The 21,219-nt window shown below is 38.5% G+C and overlaps 10 protein-coding genes and 2 non-coding genes across 12 annotated transcripts; 5 read left to right on the forward strand and 7 right to left on the reverse strand.

Moving 5' to 3' along the window:
* Positions 1-742: 742 nt before the first annotated feature.
* Positions 743-1,555, forward strand: utp502 (ribonucleoprotein (RNP) complex Utp502; the record flags this gene model as incomplete). Its single annotated transcript, XM_056181757.1, has 1 exon — positions 743-1,555. One exon carries the CDS (start codon positions 743-745, stop codon positions 1,553-1,555), a length of 813 nt encoding a protein of 270 aa, XP_056038844.1.
* Positions 1,556-2,223: 668 nt separating this feature from the next.
* On the forward strand, positions 2,224-3,042 carry tef5 (translation elongation factor EF-1 beta subunit, guanyl-nucleotide exchange factor (eEF1B); the record flags this gene model as incomplete). The annotated part of the gene is made up of 2 exons (XM_056181758.1): positions 2,224-2,303; positions 2,481-3,042. The coding sequence occupies 2 exons, from the start codon at positions 2,224-2,226 to the stop codon at positions 3,040-3,042; spliced, it is 642 nt and encodes a 213-aa protein (XP_056038845.1).
* Positions 3,043-3,436: 394 nt separating this feature from the next.
* rox3 (mediator complex subunit Med19) lies at positions 3,437-3,859 on the reverse strand (the record flags this gene model as incomplete). The annotated part of the gene is made up of 1 exon (XM_056181759.1): positions 3,437-3,859. The coding sequence occupies one exon, from the start codon at positions 3,857-3,859 to the stop codon at positions 3,437-3,439; it is 423 nt and encodes a 140-aa protein (XP_056038846.1).
* A 332-nt stretch (positions 3,860-4,191) lies between these two features.
* grx3 (CIA machinery monothiol glutaredoxin Grx3) lies at positions 4,192-4,713 on the reverse strand (the record flags this gene model as incomplete). The annotated part of the gene is made up of 1 exon (XM_056181760.1): positions 4,192-4,713. The coding sequence occupies one exon, from the start codon at positions 4,711-4,713 to the stop codon at positions 4,192-4,194; it is 522 nt and encodes a 173-aa protein (XP_056038847.1).
* A 469-nt stretch (positions 4,714-5,182) lies between these two features.
* Positions 5,183-6,226, reverse strand: dao1 (D-amino acid oxidase; the record flags this gene model as incomplete). The annotated part of the gene is made up of 1 exon (XM_056181761.1): positions 5,183-6,226. One exon carries the CDS (start codon positions 6,224-6,226, stop codon positions 5,183-5,185), a length of 1,044 nt encoding a protein of 347 aa, XP_056038859.1.
* Positions 6,227-7,047: 821 nt separating this feature from the next.
* On the reverse strand, positions 7,048-8,726 carry nar1 (CIA machinery iron hydrogenase Nar1; the record flags this gene model as incomplete). The annotated part of the gene is made up of 2 exons (XM_056181762.1): positions 7,048-8,553; positions 8,625-8,726. The coding sequence occupies 2 exons, from the start codon at positions 8,724-8,726 to the stop codon at positions 7,048-7,050; spliced, it is 1,608 nt and encodes a 535-aa protein (XP_056037379.1).
* Positions 8,727-9,803: 1,077 nt separating this feature from the next.
* On the reverse strand, positions 9,804-13,298 carry cek1 (serine/threonine protein kinase Cek1; the record flags this gene model as incomplete). The annotated part of the gene is made up of 1 exon (XM_056181763.1): positions 9,804-13,298. One exon carries the CDS (start codon positions 13,296-13,298, stop codon positions 9,804-9,806), a length of 3,495 nt encoding a protein of 1,164 aa, XP_056037378.1.
* Positions 13,299-14,441: 1,143 nt separating this feature from the next.
* Positions 14,442-17,299, forward strand: SOMG_02973 (mitochondrial DUF3818 and PXA domain conserved fungal protein; the record flags this gene model as incomplete). The annotated part of the gene is made up of 5 exons (XM_056181764.1): positions 14,442-14,720; positions 14,790-15,086; positions 15,208-15,715; positions 15,765-16,554; positions 16,600-17,299. 5 exons carry the CDS (start codon positions 14,442-14,444, stop codon positions 17,297-17,299), a joined length of 2,574 nt encoding a protein of 857 aa, XP_056037377.1.
* A 202-nt stretch (positions 17,300-17,501) lies between these two features.
* rib5 (riboflavin synthase Rib5) lies at positions 17,502-18,125 on the reverse strand (the record flags this gene model as incomplete). The annotated part of the gene is made up of 1 exon (XM_056181765.1): positions 17,502-18,125. The coding sequence occupies one exon, from the start codon at positions 18,123-18,125 to the stop codon at positions 17,502-17,504; it is 624 nt and encodes a 207-aa protein (XP_056037376.1).
* A 601-nt stretch (positions 18,126-18,726) lies between these two features.
* SOMG_20138 lies at positions 18,727-18,807 on the forward strand. The gene is given in 2 exon segments: positions 18,727-18,764; positions 18,772-18,807. It is a non-coding gene; the product is annotated as a tRNA-Met (tRNA).
* Positions 18,808-18,813: 6 nt separating this feature from the next.
* On the forward strand, positions 18,814-18,886 carry SOMG_20139. The gene has a single exon. It is a non-coding gene; the product is annotated as a tRNA-Asn (tRNA).
* A 439-nt stretch (positions 18,887-19,325) lies between these two features.
* ero12 (ER protein folding oxidoreductin Ero1b) lies at positions 19,326-21,017 on the reverse strand (the record flags this gene model as incomplete). The annotated part of the gene is made up of 1 exon (XM_056181766.1): positions 19,326-21,017. One exon carries the CDS (start codon positions 21,015-21,017, stop codon positions 19,326-19,328), a length of 1,692 nt encoding a protein of 563 aa, XP_056037375.1.
* Positions 21,018-21,219: the final 202 nt, after the last annotated feature.

The following is a 21,219-nucleotide window of genomic DNA, read 5'->3' on the forward strand; positions in this document are numbered from 1 at the left end:
TATGTCATATATAATTAATAAGTTTAATAATAGGAACAGTCTTAATGGTTTGTTATGTTCATCAGTTGAAGAATGTTTTAAAGCCATGGAAGGACCGTCGCCATTTTCATGTTAGCAAAATTGCTAAATACGATTTTTGATGGACAATACTCTAAAGTTGTGAAGCGATTGCTTAAGTTTTATGAGTTTGGATCATATAAACGGAAGTTGTCGTTTAGCTTAAGAGGAAGATCACTCAGTTTTTGTCCAATTCACAACATTTGCCTAATATGTTGTACTGTTTATGAATTTTTTTCTTTCGTGTATAATGTCTTTTCTCTTCGATAATTGATTTCCTTTTCAATCTACTCTCGATGCTATACCAATCAGTTTAGCAAGATGATTTTTCTTGTGAAAGTTTTGTACGACCCATGTCGCTCTTTTCCGCCCTTTGCCGCATAAGTTGTGCTTTATGTGCAATACAAAAATCAATTACTCTGTCATTTTTGTTTATAAATTCACTGTAAATAAATATTAATGTTTCCACTTCTATAAAGTGCAAGCTAGAGAGATTCACCAAACTTTTCTTGTAGAAATGATCATAATGATTATTAAAAATAAAATAGCTTAATTATATTACAAATCAAATAGTGAGCGGTTCGAATCCTGGAGAACCCATTATTTTAGGGAAAATTGGTGAGTGTTTAGGACACGTTGGAAAAGTTGCGCAGTGCCAACCTCATAAAATCGCATAAAAACAAATATGGATGCTTTACCTGAGCAAGGAATTCGGTTAGAAGAAGGACAAGATACAAATGTATTATTTGAAAAATGTCTAGGTTGCTCTGACGTTGGAATCGTTTCCGGTACCGTTCGAAACATGGATGGAACCATGGCCGCGGAGCTTGTCCGCAGACTTGTGACAGAAATGTCATCAGAAATGCGTCCTACCATGGCGATTTGGTTGCATTGGATTATTGTGACTCATGGTGGATATCTGGCTAGTGTACAGGATTTGCAAGAACCATTGAATGAATTGCACGGCAAGTTGATACATGGCGGAGATCTTCTTATGAAGATTTCTGCTCTTTCCGGAAGATTAAGCATGGTACTTGGACAAGCTGAGATCCGAGAGAGTCGACAACTTGATCAAGAAGGAAGTAGTGAAGAGGACAGTGATTATGAGGATGAGCAAAACTCTGACTACGATATTGAGGTAGTGGACGAAAATGAAGATGAATTGGATGAAAACGAAGAAGAGGAAGCCGCAGCTGCAGCCGCTGAGATTATGAAACATAACAAGTTAGACGAAGATAAGGCGCATACATATCTCTCTCCCGATGCAGAACTGTCCCCTAGAAGACGACAATTGGAAAACAAACATCACTTTAGTGAAGAAGAAGAAGATGATGATGACGATGAGGAAGAAGATGACAACGAGCAAGCATTACATGAAGATGGAACTGGTGAATCTGAGTCAGAATCTGAAGCAGAAGTGGAGGCTGCTAGGCCAGTTCCAGTACGCAAGAATCCTCGCCCTGAAAGCCCGAGAAAGTCTATGCGCAAATCTAGGTAAAAAAGTAAACTTCCCAATTTGTAAACATAGCTAGTGGCGCGAGTTTTCCGTTTGAACCAATGTTTCGAGTTTTTTGATTTCTTGTTAGTTTCTCGCAAAGAACGAGACTAAAAACGCTTATGTAGCTTGGCTTTTGGAATGCTTTCATATAAGTATTATAGAGAACAAAAGCAAAAATTTTGTACTATATTTTTTCGTTGATCGACGAAAAAGTTATTAGCGGACATGGCGATTTAAAAAGGATTTCAACTGTTTATGGATCTAATTTATTTCAGGTTTAGATGTACCATAGGTTTTGGGTTTGGCTAATAATACTGTTTGATTATAACAAAGGTTCCTACCAAGAGTGTCTATGAGGGATGATATATTTAATCCTTTTTCTAGACTACTGTACATGACTATACACTCAAGATCCATCTAAATTTTCAAATTGTTTCATTTACAACCTTTTTCTTTGTACACCTACCTTTCCTTTCACTAGTCCTTTTGATGAAACAGATTACTACACTGTATCTCCTTGTAAAATGGTATCGGTACGTAACGATGCCAGACGTACTACTAAACAACTTAGCAAATTCGATTAAAATATTATTTTTTTATTGCTTAGTGCAAAGTGATTTACCTGTGCAGAAAGAAGAGAAATTTTCTTGTCCACAACCAACAACAAAATGGGTTTCACTAATTTCACCTCCGACGCTGGTCTTAAGCAACTCAACGACTACTTGACTGACAAGTCTTTCATTGAAGGGTAAGCAGATACTTTGACGACGATATCCCTCAGTCGGACAAAGGGAAATTGCTGAAAGTTTGACAAATTTTGTGTTTGATTGAGTGTTAGTGGATTATTCTCGTTTTCATAAAGAATACCTCAATTGTTGATCGATGTCGATTCGGTTTTGTACAAGTATGCTAACTTTGAATGTAGTCACTCTGCCAGCCAAGCTGACGCTGTCGTCTTTAAGGCTGTTGGTGCCGCCCCCAACGCCGAGAAGTTCCCTAACGCTGCTCGTTGGTATAAGCAAATTGCCACCTACGACGTTGCAACCCTCCCTGGTACCGCCAAGGAGCTCTCTGCTTACGGCCCTGCTGAGGGTGCCGCTGCTGAGGAGGATGACATCGATCTTTTCGGCTCTGACGAGGAGGATCCCGAAGCTGAGCGTATCAAATCTGAGCGTGTCGCTGAGTACAATAAGAAGAAGTCTAAGAAGCCCAAGGCCATTCAAAAGTCTCTTGTTACTATGGACGTTAAGCCCTGGGATGATGAGACCCCTATGGACGAACTTGAGAAGGCTGTCCGTGGCATCCAAATGGATGGTCTCTTGTGGGGTGTCTCTAGACTTGTTCCCGTCGGTTTTGGTGTCAACAAATTCCAAATTAACTTGGTTGTTGAAGACGACAAGGTTTCTTTGGAAGCTCTCCAAGAAGAACTTGAAGGTTTGGAGGACTATGTCCAATCCACCGATGTTGCCGCTATGTCCAAGTTGTAAGCTCGTTCCTTGTTAGTAGTAATTGCAATAGGTACGAAGAAAGATTGGGTATATGCAGGAATGGTCAAATAACAATCGATTTTTCAAAAATTAAAAAGAGATGAGGTAGATATGCTGGTAGAGAAAGAGAATGACGGACAGGAACTAGGCTGGATGATGACAGTGAAACACACTTAGGTGTTAGTAAGTGAGACGCAAAATTGTAAGCAAGGTTTTGAAGTCTTTTGTAAATTGAACAAAAACACACATGTTTAATATATACTAAAGGATATGTTGATACTATCAAAATTACAGATTACTCTAGAAAGAACTTTCATTGAAACTTGACAAGTTAGGCAATTACTGCAGCCAAGCAAGACAAAAATTATATTGTGAGTCCACTCGTATCGTTTATTCAAGGTCTTCTTGAACGTACAGGGCTCTTAGGCTGTGAAGAATCCCGACTACCAGGACCCATAGGCGCATCGTCGTCAAGGCCAAAAACCTTTGGATTAAAACCTGGAAGTATGCCAGGCTGAACATGGCTGAATGCTTGAATCAGCTGTTCTTCGTCGACAGCGACATCTTCCATGATAGGATTAGCAAGCCATTGTTTTAAAGTGTCGTCCTTGATTATTTCATTGTGTCCAGGTAAATCTTGAATATACGCCTTGTACGATCGACGCATTTTCCGTTTATTTCCATGCTCATCAATCCGTCCAACCTTTTTGACAAGCTCTGAAAGTCCATATACTTCCATCAAGTTCTCATGCGGCGACGGCTTCACAGGCTGATACTGTACGCTTCCTACATAGTGATACTTGGGCGATTCCGGCATGTGCTAACGAAATAAAACTTAAATAAGATGTAAAATATGAAAAATTCTGACTTTCGCAAAGAAAAAAGATCTTATAGTTGCTAGGACCAAAATTCCTTTGTGAGGTTGTTATGGTAAAGAGGAAATGCTGCTAGTGATGGCATGAATAATGAGCTAATGAAATGGGTTCATACAGCGTGGATGTGGGATTTAAATTAAGGTAATTAGAAAAGTAAAAAAAATAAAAAATAAAAAGAAACTCAAACTCAAACTCAAGCAAAATCGAAATCACTGCACCTGTTCGTAAACGAGCAAGACTAGCGGGTGTAAGACAAGTCGACCATCATAGGCGCTTAGGCTTCTTGAATAGGAATAATTTTGACTTGATTGTGCGTCCAACGATCCAATTCGCCTTGAATTTGGTGCTCCCGGTAGAGCAATTGTAAATCCTCATATCCACCAATGCTATGACCACCAAAAAAAATATTTGGAAGTGTGTAAACACCGCTAATGGAAGATAACCATGAGCGCAATTCGGTACTATGGGTGAAGTCTGTGACTTCGACGATGAAAGGAGCAGGTTCCATATTGAGTATATCCGTCAGCATGGACTTGGCTGCCTGACTGTATAGGCAACCTGGACGACTAAAGACCATGACGGGATTTTCAAGAAAAACCTGGAAATCCTTTTCTTCTACTGCATCTTTACTAGGAAGTTTGGCCTCGTAGGAAGTTGAAGAAGGATGGCTTTGCGCAGCAAGAGGACTCGACGAGCTTTTCGTTAGCGGTATACTAAAAGGAAAAGGTAGAATTAATTGAAGAAACAGCAGGATAATGAAGATAGATCCGCATAAAATAAGTTTGGGATTTAGCATCGTGGATATTCAAGATCGGGGTTTTTTTATAAAACGTGATTCGTAAATTATGTATGAAATAAAAAATAATGATACAAGCAGCCTTCGATTGCCAATGTGGCTCAAAAATTGAGATTCTAAAACTGTTTACGGTGGATGGGGTTGTAAAGGAATAAAATAAACCTGTTAGGATTTTCAAACGAAGGATTTTACATGAAAGATACGTTTTTCTTATATCTTCCTTGTTATTATTGTCTGTCAAGGACTTTGTCTTTACTTTGAGGAAATCCGGCGTTTCAGAAACACCCTTTTAAACTAGCATGTGCGAGTGTAGAAAAAAATAGCAAATTATTTAATTATCTAGATTGGATAGGGAAAAAGTAGAAATGAATTACGAACGTAAACAAATGGTCATGAAAGAGTAGAATCAAATAAATAAAATAAAAGGCGAGTAAGGAAAACAGAGCAAGTACAAAAGAGCATTCACAATTTAAGCAAACTTTATTAAGGGAAGGGACAACATGACTGAATCAAAAGCCATACCATACCCAGCTTGGTAGCCCGTGCCAGAGGCACCATAATCATGGATCAGAGGGAATTTGGTACCTGGAAGAGTATCCAATTCTACACGAGCACCACCATTACGAGAAGGACGGAAACCGACTGCTTCATAAATGATCTTTGCAGCTTCGGGACCTTGATGTTGAAACAGCTCTGGCATAAGCGCAGCTGTGCGCTTTAAGATATCTTGAGTATCTTCAGGGTGAATTTCACGATCCCAGTTGCCCTTTTGCATAAAACCTCCCAAAACGACACCGCCGTTGAAAGGACGAGGAATGATGTAGGTATCAGAATTCGTACCATTGCGGATTCTCGTTTCTTTGATGTGAGGAGCATCGACACAGACAACGTGGCCGCGAGTAGGATACACGTCTGGATCTTCTACACCTCCAAGCGTAGAAGCCCAAACTCCTGGACAATTAAAGACCACAGTCGGGTTAGGAACAAACTGCAGAACATCGTTGATATGTTTAATTTCTTCTTTGACGAAAGTGACTCCAGAATCGTTAAGAATGCTGTGAATGAAGTTTAAATACTGAGGAACATTTATCAAAAACGTAGTGCCGGTGTGGCCGTAAAGGCAGTTTTCAGGCAGTTCTTCCTTAGGAATAGTTTTGAAATCTTTTACATAAGAACTCCAAGAGCGAATCTTCTCAAGGTTAGGATCATAATCCCAGAGCTCACGAAGATCAGCAAAGACGACACCTGATTCCTTTCGAGTGTTTGCAAGATAAGCAAGTCGATTATAGGTAATCCTGTCCCATCGCAGGGCTTTTTCGTCTCCACTTGAGATACTACAGAAATTTGCGCCAGCCCAAGGCGAAGTATAATCAACAGAACGATCTTCAGGTGTATGCTTGGCAATAACTTTTATACGAGGGCCCAATCCAAAATCGCATAGAATCCATGCTGTTGTAAGTCCAATGACCCCTGCTCCAACAATAGCAATATCCTGGGTCTGCTGAGCTGACATTATATTTGATGTATAGAAGTAAATTAGTTTAAAAATACAACTTCAATAAACCTACGAACTGATTAGCTTTCACATTCTTCAACTTGCAAACATTCTCTTCTCCAGTATGTTTATTAATATAGTATAGTGAGGGAGAAGCTTATAAAAAGTAACCTTTGTGACGTACCTAGAATTCTAGGAGAAAGGCAAGATGCGAAGGTACGAAAACTATGCTTTGATGAAACTAAGAACGCGGTATGCTGGGATTTATAGTAAAGCAAATTGTGAAGAATACGTTCTTATCAACGGGTATTTTCTTTATGTATCTGCGGAGCTCAGTGTTACAAGGCCCAAGATGACTTACGATAGCGCTGAAATCATTTGCGTTGCAGTCCCACAATAAACAAACAAGTTATATAGGAAGAGGTTTTCAAAAATAGATGTAGGCAACTGAATTTGTTTTGTAACGATCAAGTTTGAATAGGAATGTTTGAAAAAGGGCAAGGAAACTTGTTATGCTAATTACAAGCTCCGAGTGAAAGAAAGAGTGACTAAAGATTAAGGCAAAAGAAGGATTCCCAACAGGTACACTTATAAATACATCCATTTAGACAATTCCTTCTTCAATCGCATCCCGAATAATTCAATATTATATTTTTCTTGTTCATTTTCATGTTCCTACACAACTTCACAAAGCGTCTATTGCTTCCATTCTTGTACTGTTAAAATTCATTAAATCATTTCCATATCCATATCCAAAGTACCCTAAAACCCTTCAAAAATTTACAGTGTATTTTTGTTGCCAAGTTTTTTCTTTTTTCTTTTTTCTTTTTTTTTTTTTTTTACCACTTATTGGCCAGCAATAAGGGATTCGACAAATCTGTTTCCACGGACCGGTAGGTCGCTTGTAGATATTCTGGAGCCAGCTGTGGATCTTGAATCCATTGCTCAAGGCTGTTGTTAACAAAAGAACGATCAACCTCTTTTCTTCCAGGGGAATTGTATAAGGATTCCACTTGGTTCATCCATTCTCGACTTGCCAAAACCCGTTCACCAGAAGGAAATGGGACTTGGCCACCTCCATTTATACAACCTCCTGGACAAGCCATAACTTCTACGTAATCATATTGGCGGCTCTTCTGTTGCGCTTTCTGAGCATCCGTTTTCATTCTCCGTTTCAGTAATACTTGTCCTCGACGGCTAGAGTTGCCATTCACTTTACGTACCAAATTTTGGATGTTTCGAAAGCCATAACAGGTAGCCATCGTTAACAAAACTTCATCGTTTTGGGGATTTCGTAGCATGTATTCAGTTAAATCGCCATTTTGGTTGACTTTTGTAACGAATGCATTTGCATCGTGGATACCAAAGAGCATTTCAGCAGCATAAGACATAACATAACTCATGTATCCACCAGAGCTAGAACCCATCTGTTCCACATACGTCAATCGTGGATACCAAGCTGGTAACGTCTTATCCGAAATTTTGTAAGGAATTCTGTTTTGTATTATGCTTCTTGGGTCCAAGTTGAAATGTTTAAACATCTCTACAATTTCTTTTGGTGTCAAAACAGCATCGACATCTCGAATGCCATCTTCGGAAAACTCTTCCCGACTTGCTTCTAGCTTTTTGTCGAAACAAGGCATAAGACTCAAATGCCAAACTTGCTCACGAGGCAATGAAAACTGTTTGCTTGCCCAATCTTTGATTAAACGTCCACATGCCTGCTGAGGTGAGCGTATTTGTGACAGATGTGGAATGAGTGCTGACTGTGTTTTTTCAACGTAGCAAATCCATCCGGGACAAGAAGACGAAAGGATTGGCAACTTTGTATGTGGTTCGGATTTAGAAGAGGATACCGTATTTTTAGAGTTTTTCTGCACCTCAGACGCACTGAAATCAATGGCTTTCTCACTTCCGCTTTCAAGCGCCTTTTCTTGTTGTTTTTGCTTCCATGACTCACAAAATTCTTCTGCACACTGCTGCAACACGATCTCTCGGGCAGCATTGGTATCTAAAACGGTACAAAATCCAAGTTTACCAACAAACACCATCTCCAAAACATCCTGCATTTCCTCTAAAGAGATGCCATAATAAGCAGCTAAGTTTGCACGTACTTGCGGACTTGAAGACACGTAAAAAACCTCTTGGCCATCTGTTCTAGAGTCCAATCGTTTCAGGACCTCCTGGTACGATTGTAAGTTTACCAACACTGTTTCTGCCGAAGTGATACATCCACTGCAAGCCAAGCAATCATTCAATGAGATGCTAGCTACTTCTAATTCTTTTGATTCTCCTGTATCTTTGGTAACTTCGTAATAAGACTCTCCTTCTACTTGAATTTCATTCTAAACGCGTTCTGTTAGTCTTTTTGCCCCTCTAAACGCTTGTTTGTTTCATTCGCGTATGCTTTACTTACATTTTCATGTCCTTTTTCTGATTTTTTCACTTCTGCTGGCTTGATGCAAACAGCTCCCGGATTTAAAAAGTCATTCAAATCATTTTCTGAAAGTTTTGCCATACTTTAAATGATCTTAATGCTTGGTTTTTTCCAAGTTCATTCTTTCTTTAGGCTCTTACTTCCTCTTAGTAAACATAATTTGCCACATTAGATCTTCGTATCTACTTTTCGGTATTCTAACGCAATGTAAATAATTTGATTAATCAATCTTTAGCTATCCTTATTTGTTGATCAATAATGCACAGTTTAGCTGGCAGTTTACAGTTTGCTGTAATGTAACTCTTCATTATTGATTTAGTTTTATTTAAAGTAGACAGTTCTCAGAATATTAACTTGAATATACTTTGAAAATTCTCAAAAGCCTTGGAACAGTAAAGGATGTGAAAAAACACTGCATAGAAAACGAGCGAACCCTGATGGCTCTCATTCTAATCTGCAGTCCAAGAGCGAGTATATTCAAATGAGAAAAAAAATAAAAAAAAAAAAAAAAAAAAAAACAGCGTCCAAGCTGCTTCAATTCACCTCGAGAAACAAAAGCCTGATTGAAAAAAAGTCTACAACTACTTTTATGAAACCATCAGTGTAGTTTTTTAAAAGGTTTTATAATTTTGCTATGTAACAGTAGAAAACACCAGAAGAAACAAAAAAGGAACGCATAAAAAGAAAGATAAAATTTGAACGAACAAGCAAACGAAATGATGGCTTTATGATATCTAATAGAATGAAACTCAATAAAAAAATACTGAACATGTCGAGATGACTCAACATTCAGCATGAATGATAATAATAAATACTATAAACACAAAGACAAAGACTACCATAAAGAAATAAAGGAAAGTCAACATTCAAACAATTACCAGAAGACTGCCGATATCACCAGCAACGGTTTCCTTTATAGCGTCGCCGATAATGCTGATGAAATGGCTACCAAATATATGTAGTCCACTGATAAATAATCGACAGGAGATACAATTGAAGGCTTGCATCATCAATCTAGAAATATAATAAATCCAGGTCGTCTTTTGTTCGATTTTAATACTTTCTAGGATGAAGTCGATAGATACACCTTTTTTAATTTTGGAAGATCGAAAATCGTAAAAGATAATTTAGCACACTGAAGTGGTTTTGGTTGAATATCTAGGGATCTTCCTGTTCATTGAGCTGAAGACTAGTAAAATAAGCGACCAATTTTTTATGATCCAATTTCTTAGCGCTTTCTGTAGAATTCGTATCTAAAGAAAACTCGCTCCTCGACTGAGCTCCCACAGGTGTTTCCATGCCAGCAACCGACGCGCGTCGAGATGTATGTGCACTCAGAAAAGAATCTGGAGTGCGATTAGCCATGCAGTCGTTAACATCTTCCACGTGGTCTTTGGATGTCTGACTCTCACGCTCTTTCTTAAGCTTCTGTATGGTGCTTCGATTCGCCTTGTCCAAAACATCCAAATTGCGATAACTGAAGCTTCCAAATTCTGGCGGTGAATCTATGGTATTGCTTCTAATTCGATTCATCCTTGCGCCAGGTTTAAGATGCTGAGGAACTGAAGAAGCGACACTTTCAGGCTCAGGTTCTTTAAGAGGAATATGTTCAGAAAGTTCTGTGTAGTGATTATTATAATCAAACTCATCCAACCCTCTGGGATCAAAATATATTGTATCATCAGGAGCGAAAGGCTTTGGAACAAACGGAGGTTCCTCGTTCACTACGTTGTCCCAACTAACGCCCCTAAAAAAAGGATGCGATTTAACTTCTTCCACTCCTTTAGCTCCCAGTCTTTCAGATGGTTCCATACATAACAATCTGTTAATTAAATCTACAGCATCGCCTAAGTCAAGGAAGTTAGTATTATCAGGCCATGCAATTTTTCGCGCGAGAATGTTTTTGAAAATCTCAGTCGGGGTATCTGCATTAAAAGGCGGATACCCAAAAAGGAACTCAAACAAAACGCAGCCCACAGACCACCAGTCACTTGCCTTGATCCCAGGATTACCTAAAATAACTTCAGGGGCAATGTAATCTGGAGTTCCAATAAATCTCTTGAACGAATCACGATTTTCAAGGAATGGCTGGGTTTTTGGTGAATCTATAGCTTGAGCTCGATTTTTATCATTGCTAACGGCATTATTAGACTTTCTAGCAGCCAGTAGTTCTTCCGGCCCATTTTCAAGGCTAAAGCTTTGAGAAGCAAGCCTAATACTCGTTCCATCTAATGATAGTAATCTTTCATTGAGCGTAGGCCTTTTAGTTGAATCCACAGTACCTGCAGAATGCGTGTCTATATAAGATGAAGCAGTACTCAATGAAAGATCCGACAAAGAACCCGGACATTCCGCTAAGTTAGGTGCAAAGCTCGACTCACTATCACTTCTGTTTTGTCTCTTCAGATAACCTACTCTGCTTAATCCAAAATCTGTCAGTTTGAGGTGACCCGACTGAGCAATTAACAGATTGTCGGGTTTGATATCACGATGAACAATTTCTCTGTTGTGTAGAGCGCCCAAGCACAAAACAATTTCAGCTAAATACTTGTGAATCCAATCAAGTTCCAGGATCCCCATTGTTTTCAAAAGTGATCCACAATCCCCTCCATTCAAATATTCCATAACAAGATAAAGATAATCTCTAGACTGGAATGTATAATACAATTTGGCGACAAAAGGGATTTCTCCTTGAGCCATCAATATTGCACGTTCAGCCCGTACATTTACTACTTGATTTTTAGCAATCATGTCCGACTTTTTTAAGATTTTGACTGCAAAGTAATCACCAGTAGTTCTTTTCTGTGCCAGGTAGACAGACCCAAACGCACCTTTGCTAATTGGCTTTAAAATCTTATAATCATTAATTGAAGGATTACTATGGGCAGCTGAGGGCAGAATTGTATGTACACGAGGAGATGGAGACGGAAGTCGTAAATCTTTTTCAGATAGATTCTTTGACCGTCCACGTGAATTCAGTGATGTACGAGCATTCAACGATAAACCGTGTACTGAAGCATCAGAAGCTAAGAACCGAGGACTGGAATTTGGGGATAAAAATCTCGAATTCTCAGACTTATGATCGGAACAGCATGGATCGGTCACCTTAAGACGCTGTAAAGATAACTGCATGTCAGGAAATTCATTCATTTGAGCAGAGCCACAATCGGAGCCATTGCTTAAGCAATATGGATGGGATTGCGTAAGCAGAGAACATGAGGAAGACCTAGAGAGATCAGAATTCGAGTCCGAATCAGGTAGAAAGTCGTTATCCTGTTTAAACTGTGGGTTCATTACTTTGACAGTATTTTCAACAGTTCCTGGAAGAGATACTGAAGGAGCGTCTAAAGTTAAGCCCTCAACGTATTGTGAGTTTTGAAAAGATAACAATTCAGAAACAACGTTATCAATCACTTCTTGAACATGATAATCCACTTCCAATCGAATTCGCTCAGAATAATATACAGCGTTTTTCAATCGGGTTATTCCAATAACTTTAGTATCGAATGCAGTTCTTAAATCTCTCCAAAGGTTGATGACTGCCTGTGAGCAATTTTGAAGAGATGGTGTGAAGTTTTGCAATTCATCTATAGATACTTCTGATATTGGGGACTGTAATCGAAGAGAATCCACGTTATCGAAATTTACAATGACTTTGACAGGAGGTATGCTTATGCCTATGACCAAATTCAAATAGTATGTGATCTGGTTTAAAAAGGCAGACAAGAGGGAAACAGAGGACTCCTTTTTTATATCCTTAGGAACTGATAAAGATGACGTGTCGTAGTTGGGATACAATATCAACGCTTCATCTTTGTATAGCGGAATTAAATAAGGTTTTTCAAGTAATTGATCTTGAATCTGCAGTAAGGTAGAGCGAAAATAGAGCAGCGAATCTTGAGCAGATTGCACAATAGATTCAAATGTGCTGGTGATTAAACAAAGCTTAGAATGAACTTCAAAGAACCATGATTGAATATTTCTTTCACATATTTGACAAAACTCCGGCCGAGGATGAGGTAAAAACTGTAAATTACCGGTTTTGTAGAAAGATTCGCGCAAGGAAGATAAATACTGGTCTAGAAGACCAGAACTGAGACCAATGACTTCCAAAATATTATGTGCAAAAGATTTTGAATCGACTGTACTATTATTGACAGGATGAGCAACCCACATTGTATGGTCGGGCGTATTTGTATGGCAGTTCCGGATTAAAATACCAACAGCATCAAATTGCTCAAGAGGAATATCATTGTCTTCGTAGGTGAGAGGAGAAGTGTGGTTAGGGGCATGAGAATGCTGTGTAAGAGAATTCTTCGAAGGATGTTTCAGTCGAATATGGTAGCTATGGGAATCATCTTCTAACAAACATTTTGCGGCTTTAACAAACGCTTCTAATCCGGTTTTACCCAGAAAGTCCTTCACGGAATGACCAACAACTTGGTCCTGAGGAACATTAAGTAAATCAGGCGAGTTGTCACTAACATACTGAAAATTCCCCGACAAATCAAGCTCAAAAGACACAGGATGGTGCGAATGTTCGAAGAAATTGCCATTCGTTAATGAAGCCATGCTCCATCCTTGCTGTTCATTTGAAGCTTGTTGTGAGTCGTTAGGGGATTCAGGCCTGCCACGAGCAGTAATTGGCTTCATTGAAACTCAAAAAAGCCTTGATCTAAGCTGTACTTTTAATCATTACCAAAGAGCAATAACTATCCACTGCTGACAAAAGCCTATTTGAGTTTATTTTTAAGTTTTTCCCTGGTAGTCCTGATCTGCAAAAGAAAAGGCTTCGTAAGAGAAAAATCCCTTGTAAAATCTATGTTATTAAAAAAAAAAAGGAAAGACTAGGCCTTATAGGACTTTTCGGTACAGGAAGAAGTTGTTGGTGGTAGTAGACAACTCCACCTAAGACCGTATAATAGAAAACTCCAGAGTTTCAAACACCGCCGGGATGGTTCGGTTACGTTCTTCTTAGTAATAGAAAAAGAAAAAAACAAATAAATAATAATTTAAGAGGTTTTGATAGTGAATTGGATACCGAGATAAAAATTTTTCAACAAGTTAGTAAAAGTCCTCCTCACGCTTCTTTTTTTTGGGTTCCTTTGTTTTAGGCTTCAAGCAATTCTATAAAAAGCATTGCTCGATTACAGATGGTATGAGAATAATCTTCGCTTTTGATTCCACTTTGATTGAAATGTTACAAAAATAGCCACATAAAGTAGGAAATGGTATCGAATTATTGTATTACACATCAATGAAATTAATTTCACAGAAAACAGCGAATTCACTCAATGAGTCTTGAAAGCTTTCTCATAACGTCTCAATAGGACTCATGATGCTGTCGCATTCTATGCAAAAACTCAAGTGTAGACTTTAATTTTTATATTATGTAAGGCACACTTCATAGTAAAATAGAGCATTTGCTAGAAAATATTACTAGGTTTTTATTAACAGTAAATCACTTCATTCCAGATGGAAAACCAAGCAAAAAGAACCACACGCTGTGTTGACAATACTTGACCTAGAATAAGAGCTCATTAGTCTACATACATATTCAACTAATACGCATTCTACATGTATATTTCTACTGCAAAGACTACTAGCATTACTATAGCTCTTTTATTCTTTTTTGTCTCAGCTGATTTGTTTATTTACAAAATTGCGATAGAATTTTTCTTTCCTTATACGAATAACGAATTTTAGTTAAGTCCACTATCCTGCGTACTTGATGCGAAGAGAATACAACTATGATTCAATGGAAAGGATACTTAGCCTTTACACGCCTAGTTTACTATGGAAACGAGCTCTACGGATGAACAAGCTGCTTTGCAGAGACATTACTTGAAAAAGGAACTTCTTTCTCTTTTGGTTGAGGAGGAATTGGCATTTATTGGGGACTCATCGAATCTCGTTCATTTGGGAACCCCTTTTATGAATAAGGATGAACCTCCCATTCCTTTTGATGACTCCAAAATACCTATTTTAAGATTTATTTTTAAAAAATTTGTACTTACCTTTCCTTTCCTGGACCCGGCATGCCAAACACAACTGTGGAATGTGAGCTTTCGTAATGTACGTAGGATGATATCGGACGTTTCTCTCGAGAAACTACTATAGGGAAGTTTATTCTGACATTTTTAGTTTTTGAGCGCTATGTACGAAAATAGCGTTTCTGTACTGCCCGATGACCCAGATGCAACTTACATGCACAAAATGGAAATGAAGTTCCACGGTATGCTTACGCTTCTCATGAGTCGAGCTATTTCTTGTATTCAAGGAGAGAAAAGCATTGGTCATGACCGGATTGATATGTTGAGTATAAAGAAACAGTTGTCGCAAACCAGTATAGAAAACAAAAAGCAAGATCTCTTAATAGCTGTAGTTGCTGGTGTCCGCGAACTTTCATATTCAACGTATCTGAGAAATAAGAAAACTTATGTAAGTGATTTTGTGCTATTTGGCGAGCAAGATACGAAGTATCGTTAGGAACATTGACTCTTTTTCCTTCAACCTGGTATCTAGCTATTGCCGTTTTTTTGACAAATACTAATAAAATTAGGAATACATTCTTAAAGTGCAGGATGAGGAATCTCTTATATATGTGGCACGCAGATATTCTGATTTCACTAAACTGCACCATACTTTAGTGAAAAAGTTCCCGAGTGCTATTATTCCGCGTCTACCAGCTAAAGATTTACATGACACGCATCTTCATGATGGATCAAAATTCGCATCTTTAGACACTACCCAAACGCCTTCTAGTATTGGATCTACTAAAGAAAATTTTAGCCTGACTTTGCAACAAGAAAGAATGAGAATTGGATTGAATTATTACGTAAACCACGTTCTCCAACAAGACGAACTTCGAAATAGTCCCGAAGTAGACACGTTTTTTCATTCTAATCCTTTTACACCCAATGAAAATGTACAAAAAGACATACTTCTCCGCCAAGAGCTAGATCTTATCCGTACCAAAGAAAGGAAGAAATTTATAGAAATCGCTTCTGAGCGCGCAAAAGCCCTCGATAAATATATGGACGAATTTAAGCGATCACTTATGGAATCCGGTATGGTCAGCTTTGCTTTTGTCCTAATTACCTTACTAATAATTTTTAGGGGGATTAACTAGTTTATTTACAGAGCTAAAAGAAAAGGATAGCATAAAAGACTTGTCTCCAACTTTACAACAAACCTTGGAATGGGTTCGTGTAAATTTAGCTTCTACCATTTATGATGTATTTATAGCCAAAGAGAAGTCCAGCGTCACCTTTTCCCAGATTAAGCGCATGCATTCAATTTTTCCCTATGGAGTAATTAAAAATATCATGCGTTTCTCAAATCCACTTTCCGTCATGAAACGTATTTTAGACACCCTCTTGGCTCAACCTTTTGGAATGAAGTCTCTCTTTCAACGTCTATTGAGTTTGAGTCTGAACGATAATGTGCGTGCTATTCACAAGTTGATTAGCAAATATCAAAGTCAAGTAAACAATGCAGAAGTTTTGCAAAAAATTCAGCAACAAGCTGAGAATCCCTGCAAAGAAGCTCAAGAAATTATACGGAGAAATGAAATGTCTCCTCAGGATTATTTGCTATACATTCTCGTTTCTGATGAGGTACCTCCTAGGCTTTCTGAAGAATCAATCAGGCAAGTAATTATGGACGGAAGTGCCTGGAAAGAAGCCATGGATTCAGAAGTATATCCCGAGGATAAGACGATTCATGAACGAGCCAAAAGATTCGGATTCACCTTAAAGTTGATGCACCTGTATGCCAAGCAGTTCAACAAAAAGCGTTCTATTTCCTTGATTTCTGAAGGCTCCACCGGAGAAATGATGAAAACTATTGTAGTAATTTTCTACAAACCTTTGATGAAGGTGTATAAAGCAGCAAATGTTTATACCTCGTATGTTTAGAAGGATTTTTAGGAACAAGCACTAACCTTTTGCAGCGTGGGTGATTTTGAAGCTTTTATGGAGGATATGCTACGACTTGTGGAAGATACACAGGAAAATCCAGAAGTGAATCCGACTACACTCGTAGAACATTACATTGATTTGGTCAAGAGACACGAAGACGCATTTTATAACTTTGTACACCGGGTATATCTGCATGACAGTGGATTGTTCAGCTCTCTTATGGAATGGATCGAAAGTATTATTTCATTTTTGCATTATGGCTCAGCGTATCCAATAGACATGGATAACATGATTACGGGGCTGAGTCCAGAGGAAACCGATTTGTTATCCCAAGAATTGAAAGAACTTGTAGAATGGAATCACAGAAAAAAAAGTTTCTTGTTTCGGAAGAATACAACAAAGTATGCGTCTGGTGATGAGTCTACGATTCCGGCTGTAAATATGGATGAGCTTGGACTTGATGAGGAAATTTTAGCTGAGCTACGAGGGGATGGCGATGAGGAAGAAGAGTATAATAACAGCGATATAGAGCAGAATGAGGACAGGATGAACGAAAGTTTTGAATATGATCCCATAATGGATGAACGGCAACGACAAAAACGAAAGGCAAACCGATCGATTGATGGCGTTCCAGCGAAGCCGGAATTCAAAATCATTTCGAAATTACTTCCTACGTTTCGTGATCGTATTTATCCCATTCTAGCTCGTTTTGCGAATGAAAGCTCTGCTTAATGGAAAAATACGGGGTGTTTTTATATTATATTATAACTTGATTTGATTTAATTTATTTTTGTTTTTATACGAACACATAGTTTTATGAGTTAGAAGTGAAAAAGAATAACATGACTTTAGACGAGAGCGAAAGAGAAGTGGCGTTGAATAGGTTAATAGAGGACGTGTATCAAACTAATGAAGATTGTGTTATCTTTTGCAGCTACTCTTTAGCCTTTTGAAACCATTCTTTTATATGGGCTTCCACCAGCTTTTCTGTGTACTTTCCAAGCTGATCGACTTCCACATTGACTAGGCTACCAATATTCTTGGTGGGCATGATAACACTTGACTGCGTGTAAGAAATCATCATAATGCTAAAGGTTGCTTCGTCGACATATGTAACTGTGAGCGAGACGCCATCCAAAGCGATGTAACCCTTGTAAACAATGTACTTGAGAACCGAAGGGTCACGAGGACGGAATGTAAAAACAATGGCCTCTTGATCCGGTTGTTTGTCTACGATTTCGGCAACGGTATCAACGTGGCCCTGAACAAAGTGGCCTCCCATACGAGTCGTACTGAGAACGGCACGTTCCAAGTTCACAGAGTCGCCTTCCTTTAGAGAGCCTAGATTTGTAAGACGGAGAGTTTCGGGAGCAATTCCGACCACAAAGCCTGTACCGCTAAGACTTGTAACCGTCAAGCAAGTACCGTTGACAGCGATGCTGTCGCCTAAATGACAATCTTGAATGATTTTGGGCTCCTCAATATCGACGGAGAATCCCTCAGGCGACTTTACGACACGGCGAATAATGCCAATAGCTTCAACGAGGCCAGTAAACATGATGAGTTTTTTTTTCTGAGAATGTATCAAAGAAAGACCACGTTTAATTTATTCTTTTATTTGAAGTTCACTTTGGTCTGAATCAAGGGTGTAGAGGCAGTGAAAATTCTTTTGCAACTTTCAGTATATATATAAAAAGAATCTATGAGCTGATATTTAGATAAAAATCAGTCCAAAATAGCAAATGAAGAGGTGTCGTTCTTGTACCTTAGCTGGATTTGTAAGGCGTATTGATGTATAGGGTTTCCTTATGATTTTCAAATCGGGAACTCTGCATTAAGTACAAGGGTTTGAAACAATCTGTGCAAAAGTTGCAAATAAAAAAAAAAACATTCTCGAATCTATCATTGCAAAGAACCCATTTTGTTCAAACCAAAAATGGGAGAAGTCGATTTGAATGGGGTGCAACAACACATGAAATCAGCTGCAATGTTAAAATCTCAAATTCCAATAGCCCTTTGTTTTCTGTTTATATGTTCAATTCCTTTTTATGGTCATTTTCGTACGACAACTCAGTGAATTCAAGTTTCATTTCTTCTTTATACTGCATAGTAAAGTAATTTATGCTTACATATTTAACACTATTCTTCCATAGCAGATAGCTTCTGTAGCTCAGTTGGTGGTAGCGTCCCTCTCATATTCTGACAGGGGAAGGTCGTGAGTTCGAGCCTCACCAGAAGCATCTAAAGGTCGGATAGCACAGTTGGTAGTGCGCATGACTGTTAATCATGAGGTCGTGGGTTCGAGCCCCACTCTGACCGTCTTTTTGGTTTTTTGATTCTGTTTTTCAATAGATTGCTTTCTCTACGACTTTTCATGTTCTATAAAAGTTCCCTAAATAGAATTGCTTTTCCCCGTAAGCTCTGCTCTGTTACTCCTCGTAGCATTCTACTTTACTTGAAATGAATAGCTTTTTCTTAATCACGAGATGTTGTAAGAATCAAAAAATGCATACTTTTCATTACCATCCAATGCTAAAATAATCTATGAAGGATTCCGATTATTGCCCATTTTTCATCATCATTCTTGCATCTGCAGTATCTTCCATCAAGAAATCACCTCTTTTTCTATCGTGCACATTCATTGTTTGTGAAACCCACATTGGTGGGCTTTTTAAGAATGGATCTAGATATTAGTTTTTCATAATCCTTCATTACATCCATGATTAATACACACAGATTATGTCTCGACAGCCCTTTTCTAAGGCAGCCAACCGCTAGGAATACGTTGTCTGATAGACTCGCTCATATAGTTCAATAAAGGACTTTCGCTAGAGAAGAAATAGAAGTTTATCATACTCGGCAACTTTAAATAGCTGGACAAGACATAACGAAATCCTTCTAATACAACTTCCAATTCCATCCAAAAATCATGGTAAAAAATCCGTGCGACATTGTACGTCTTTTTCAAATATGGATGGAAAACCTCAGGCACATACTGATACACAAATCGTTTCATGCTATTCAAAACTTTCCGAAACATGGATTCGGGTTGGTGTTGTTCAATATATAGCTCATGGAATTTTTGAATATAGTTAATGGAACGGGAAAGTCGATCGAGTGTGTTTACCAAAGCAACAATCTCAGAACGACGTAATTGTAGAGGAAACGACGTGCTCTCAAATTGGTCAATTTCATTCTCCACATCTGGCACTTCAAAAAGGATCTTCAAAGCTGTACCAAATCCATTTGTCTGAATTTTGCCCCACAAACGGCAACGTTCACAACCAACACAATCCATCAAAGCCGATACAGTACGGAAATGTTCTCGGAACTCTTTTTTCATTGCCGAGGAAAGTTCAGGATCACCATTAAACAATACTGATTCATCAAAGTACCGAGGATATTGATCAACCGTGTCAACCAAATCTCGAACTTTATGACGAACTTCGGTATCTTGCAATGCACTATCATGACAAAATGTAAGTGTATCCAGGTGTCCATTTAACTTATCCATAGCCCTAAGAAGCAAAGAATAAGCAAAATACAAATTTTCAAGTCTTTCTGGATGCGACAGAACCTTTTCCATGAAACAATTCAAGTTTGGTCCCCAAACTCCGGTTGATTGATTCAGGTAATTATAACATAAATGAGTAGAAATACTGGAGTGCATTCCCGAAAGTACCCGATAAAAGACACGCTGTTCGTTGGTCCACATGTCCATACGTTCATTCAACATGTTTTCTTGAGAATTTGAAGGGGGAGCCAGAGAACCCTGCATAAAAAGAGAGGGAAAATCTATTGTAGGTTCGGATGTATCTGGCAAACACTCATTGTAAATCATTTCCCAAATCCGAGTAGCGTGTGGAGCCGCATATCCAGTAAATCTTTCTGGGTTGTCTAACAGAGAAACATAAACGCACCCACTATCCAATTCATTATCAACATAACAGTATTGACGATCCTGATCGTCCAGTCGTTCCAACAAACACGATTGCGAAATTTTTTCAACGTTTTCCATTACAGATTGGTCCGACTCAACAATCTGACGTGAAAGCTCTGGCATGAATCCTTCAAGCTTCCCGAGAGCTCTTGAGCTCCAGATATCTGGAACATTATTTTCGTCTGTAATCACCACATTACAGGCGTTACTACCACAAAAAACATTATCGTCCATTTTATACTTGCATTCCTTATTAAATAAATTCAATCGATAGAAGCGCATATAATCAGACTTCTCTGTTAAATCTTTCAGTAATGGCGATACACGCTCATTCAAATCTTTAATGGCTCCAAAAGTTGCTTCTGAAGTATCGGGAATCGCATGTTTAGTATCGCCTTCAAACTTCCATGGGTCATTTGCCTCCATTACTGTCTGTTTCTTACCAAATGCATCTTGCACATTGACAAGCAGACACAAGAAAGATAGTAATGCGCCGCGTCTTATTTTCATTCCGACTATAAATTAAGCTTGGAAAAATTATTCTTGTTCCCTTCTGTACTTTTCGACGTTGGTTCTAAGATCGTTTGTTTACACCACCTTGAGGCTTCTACTAGTGTTACCTCGGATGTCACCTTTCCATCTTTACTTCCTTAGGGAACTTCTCTCATTACTAATAAATCGAGTTGTAAACATTCCTTTTTCTGCAATAGTT

The sequence above is a fragment of the Schizosaccharomyces osmophilus genome, chromosome 2, assembly GCF_027921745.1.
Source record: "Schizosaccharomyces osmophilus chromosome 2, complete sequence".
Classification (NCBI taxonomy): domain Eukaryota; kingdom Fungi; phylum Ascomycota; class Schizosaccharomycetes; order Schizosaccharomycetales; family Schizosaccharomycetaceae; genus Schizosaccharomyces; species Schizosaccharomyces osmophilus.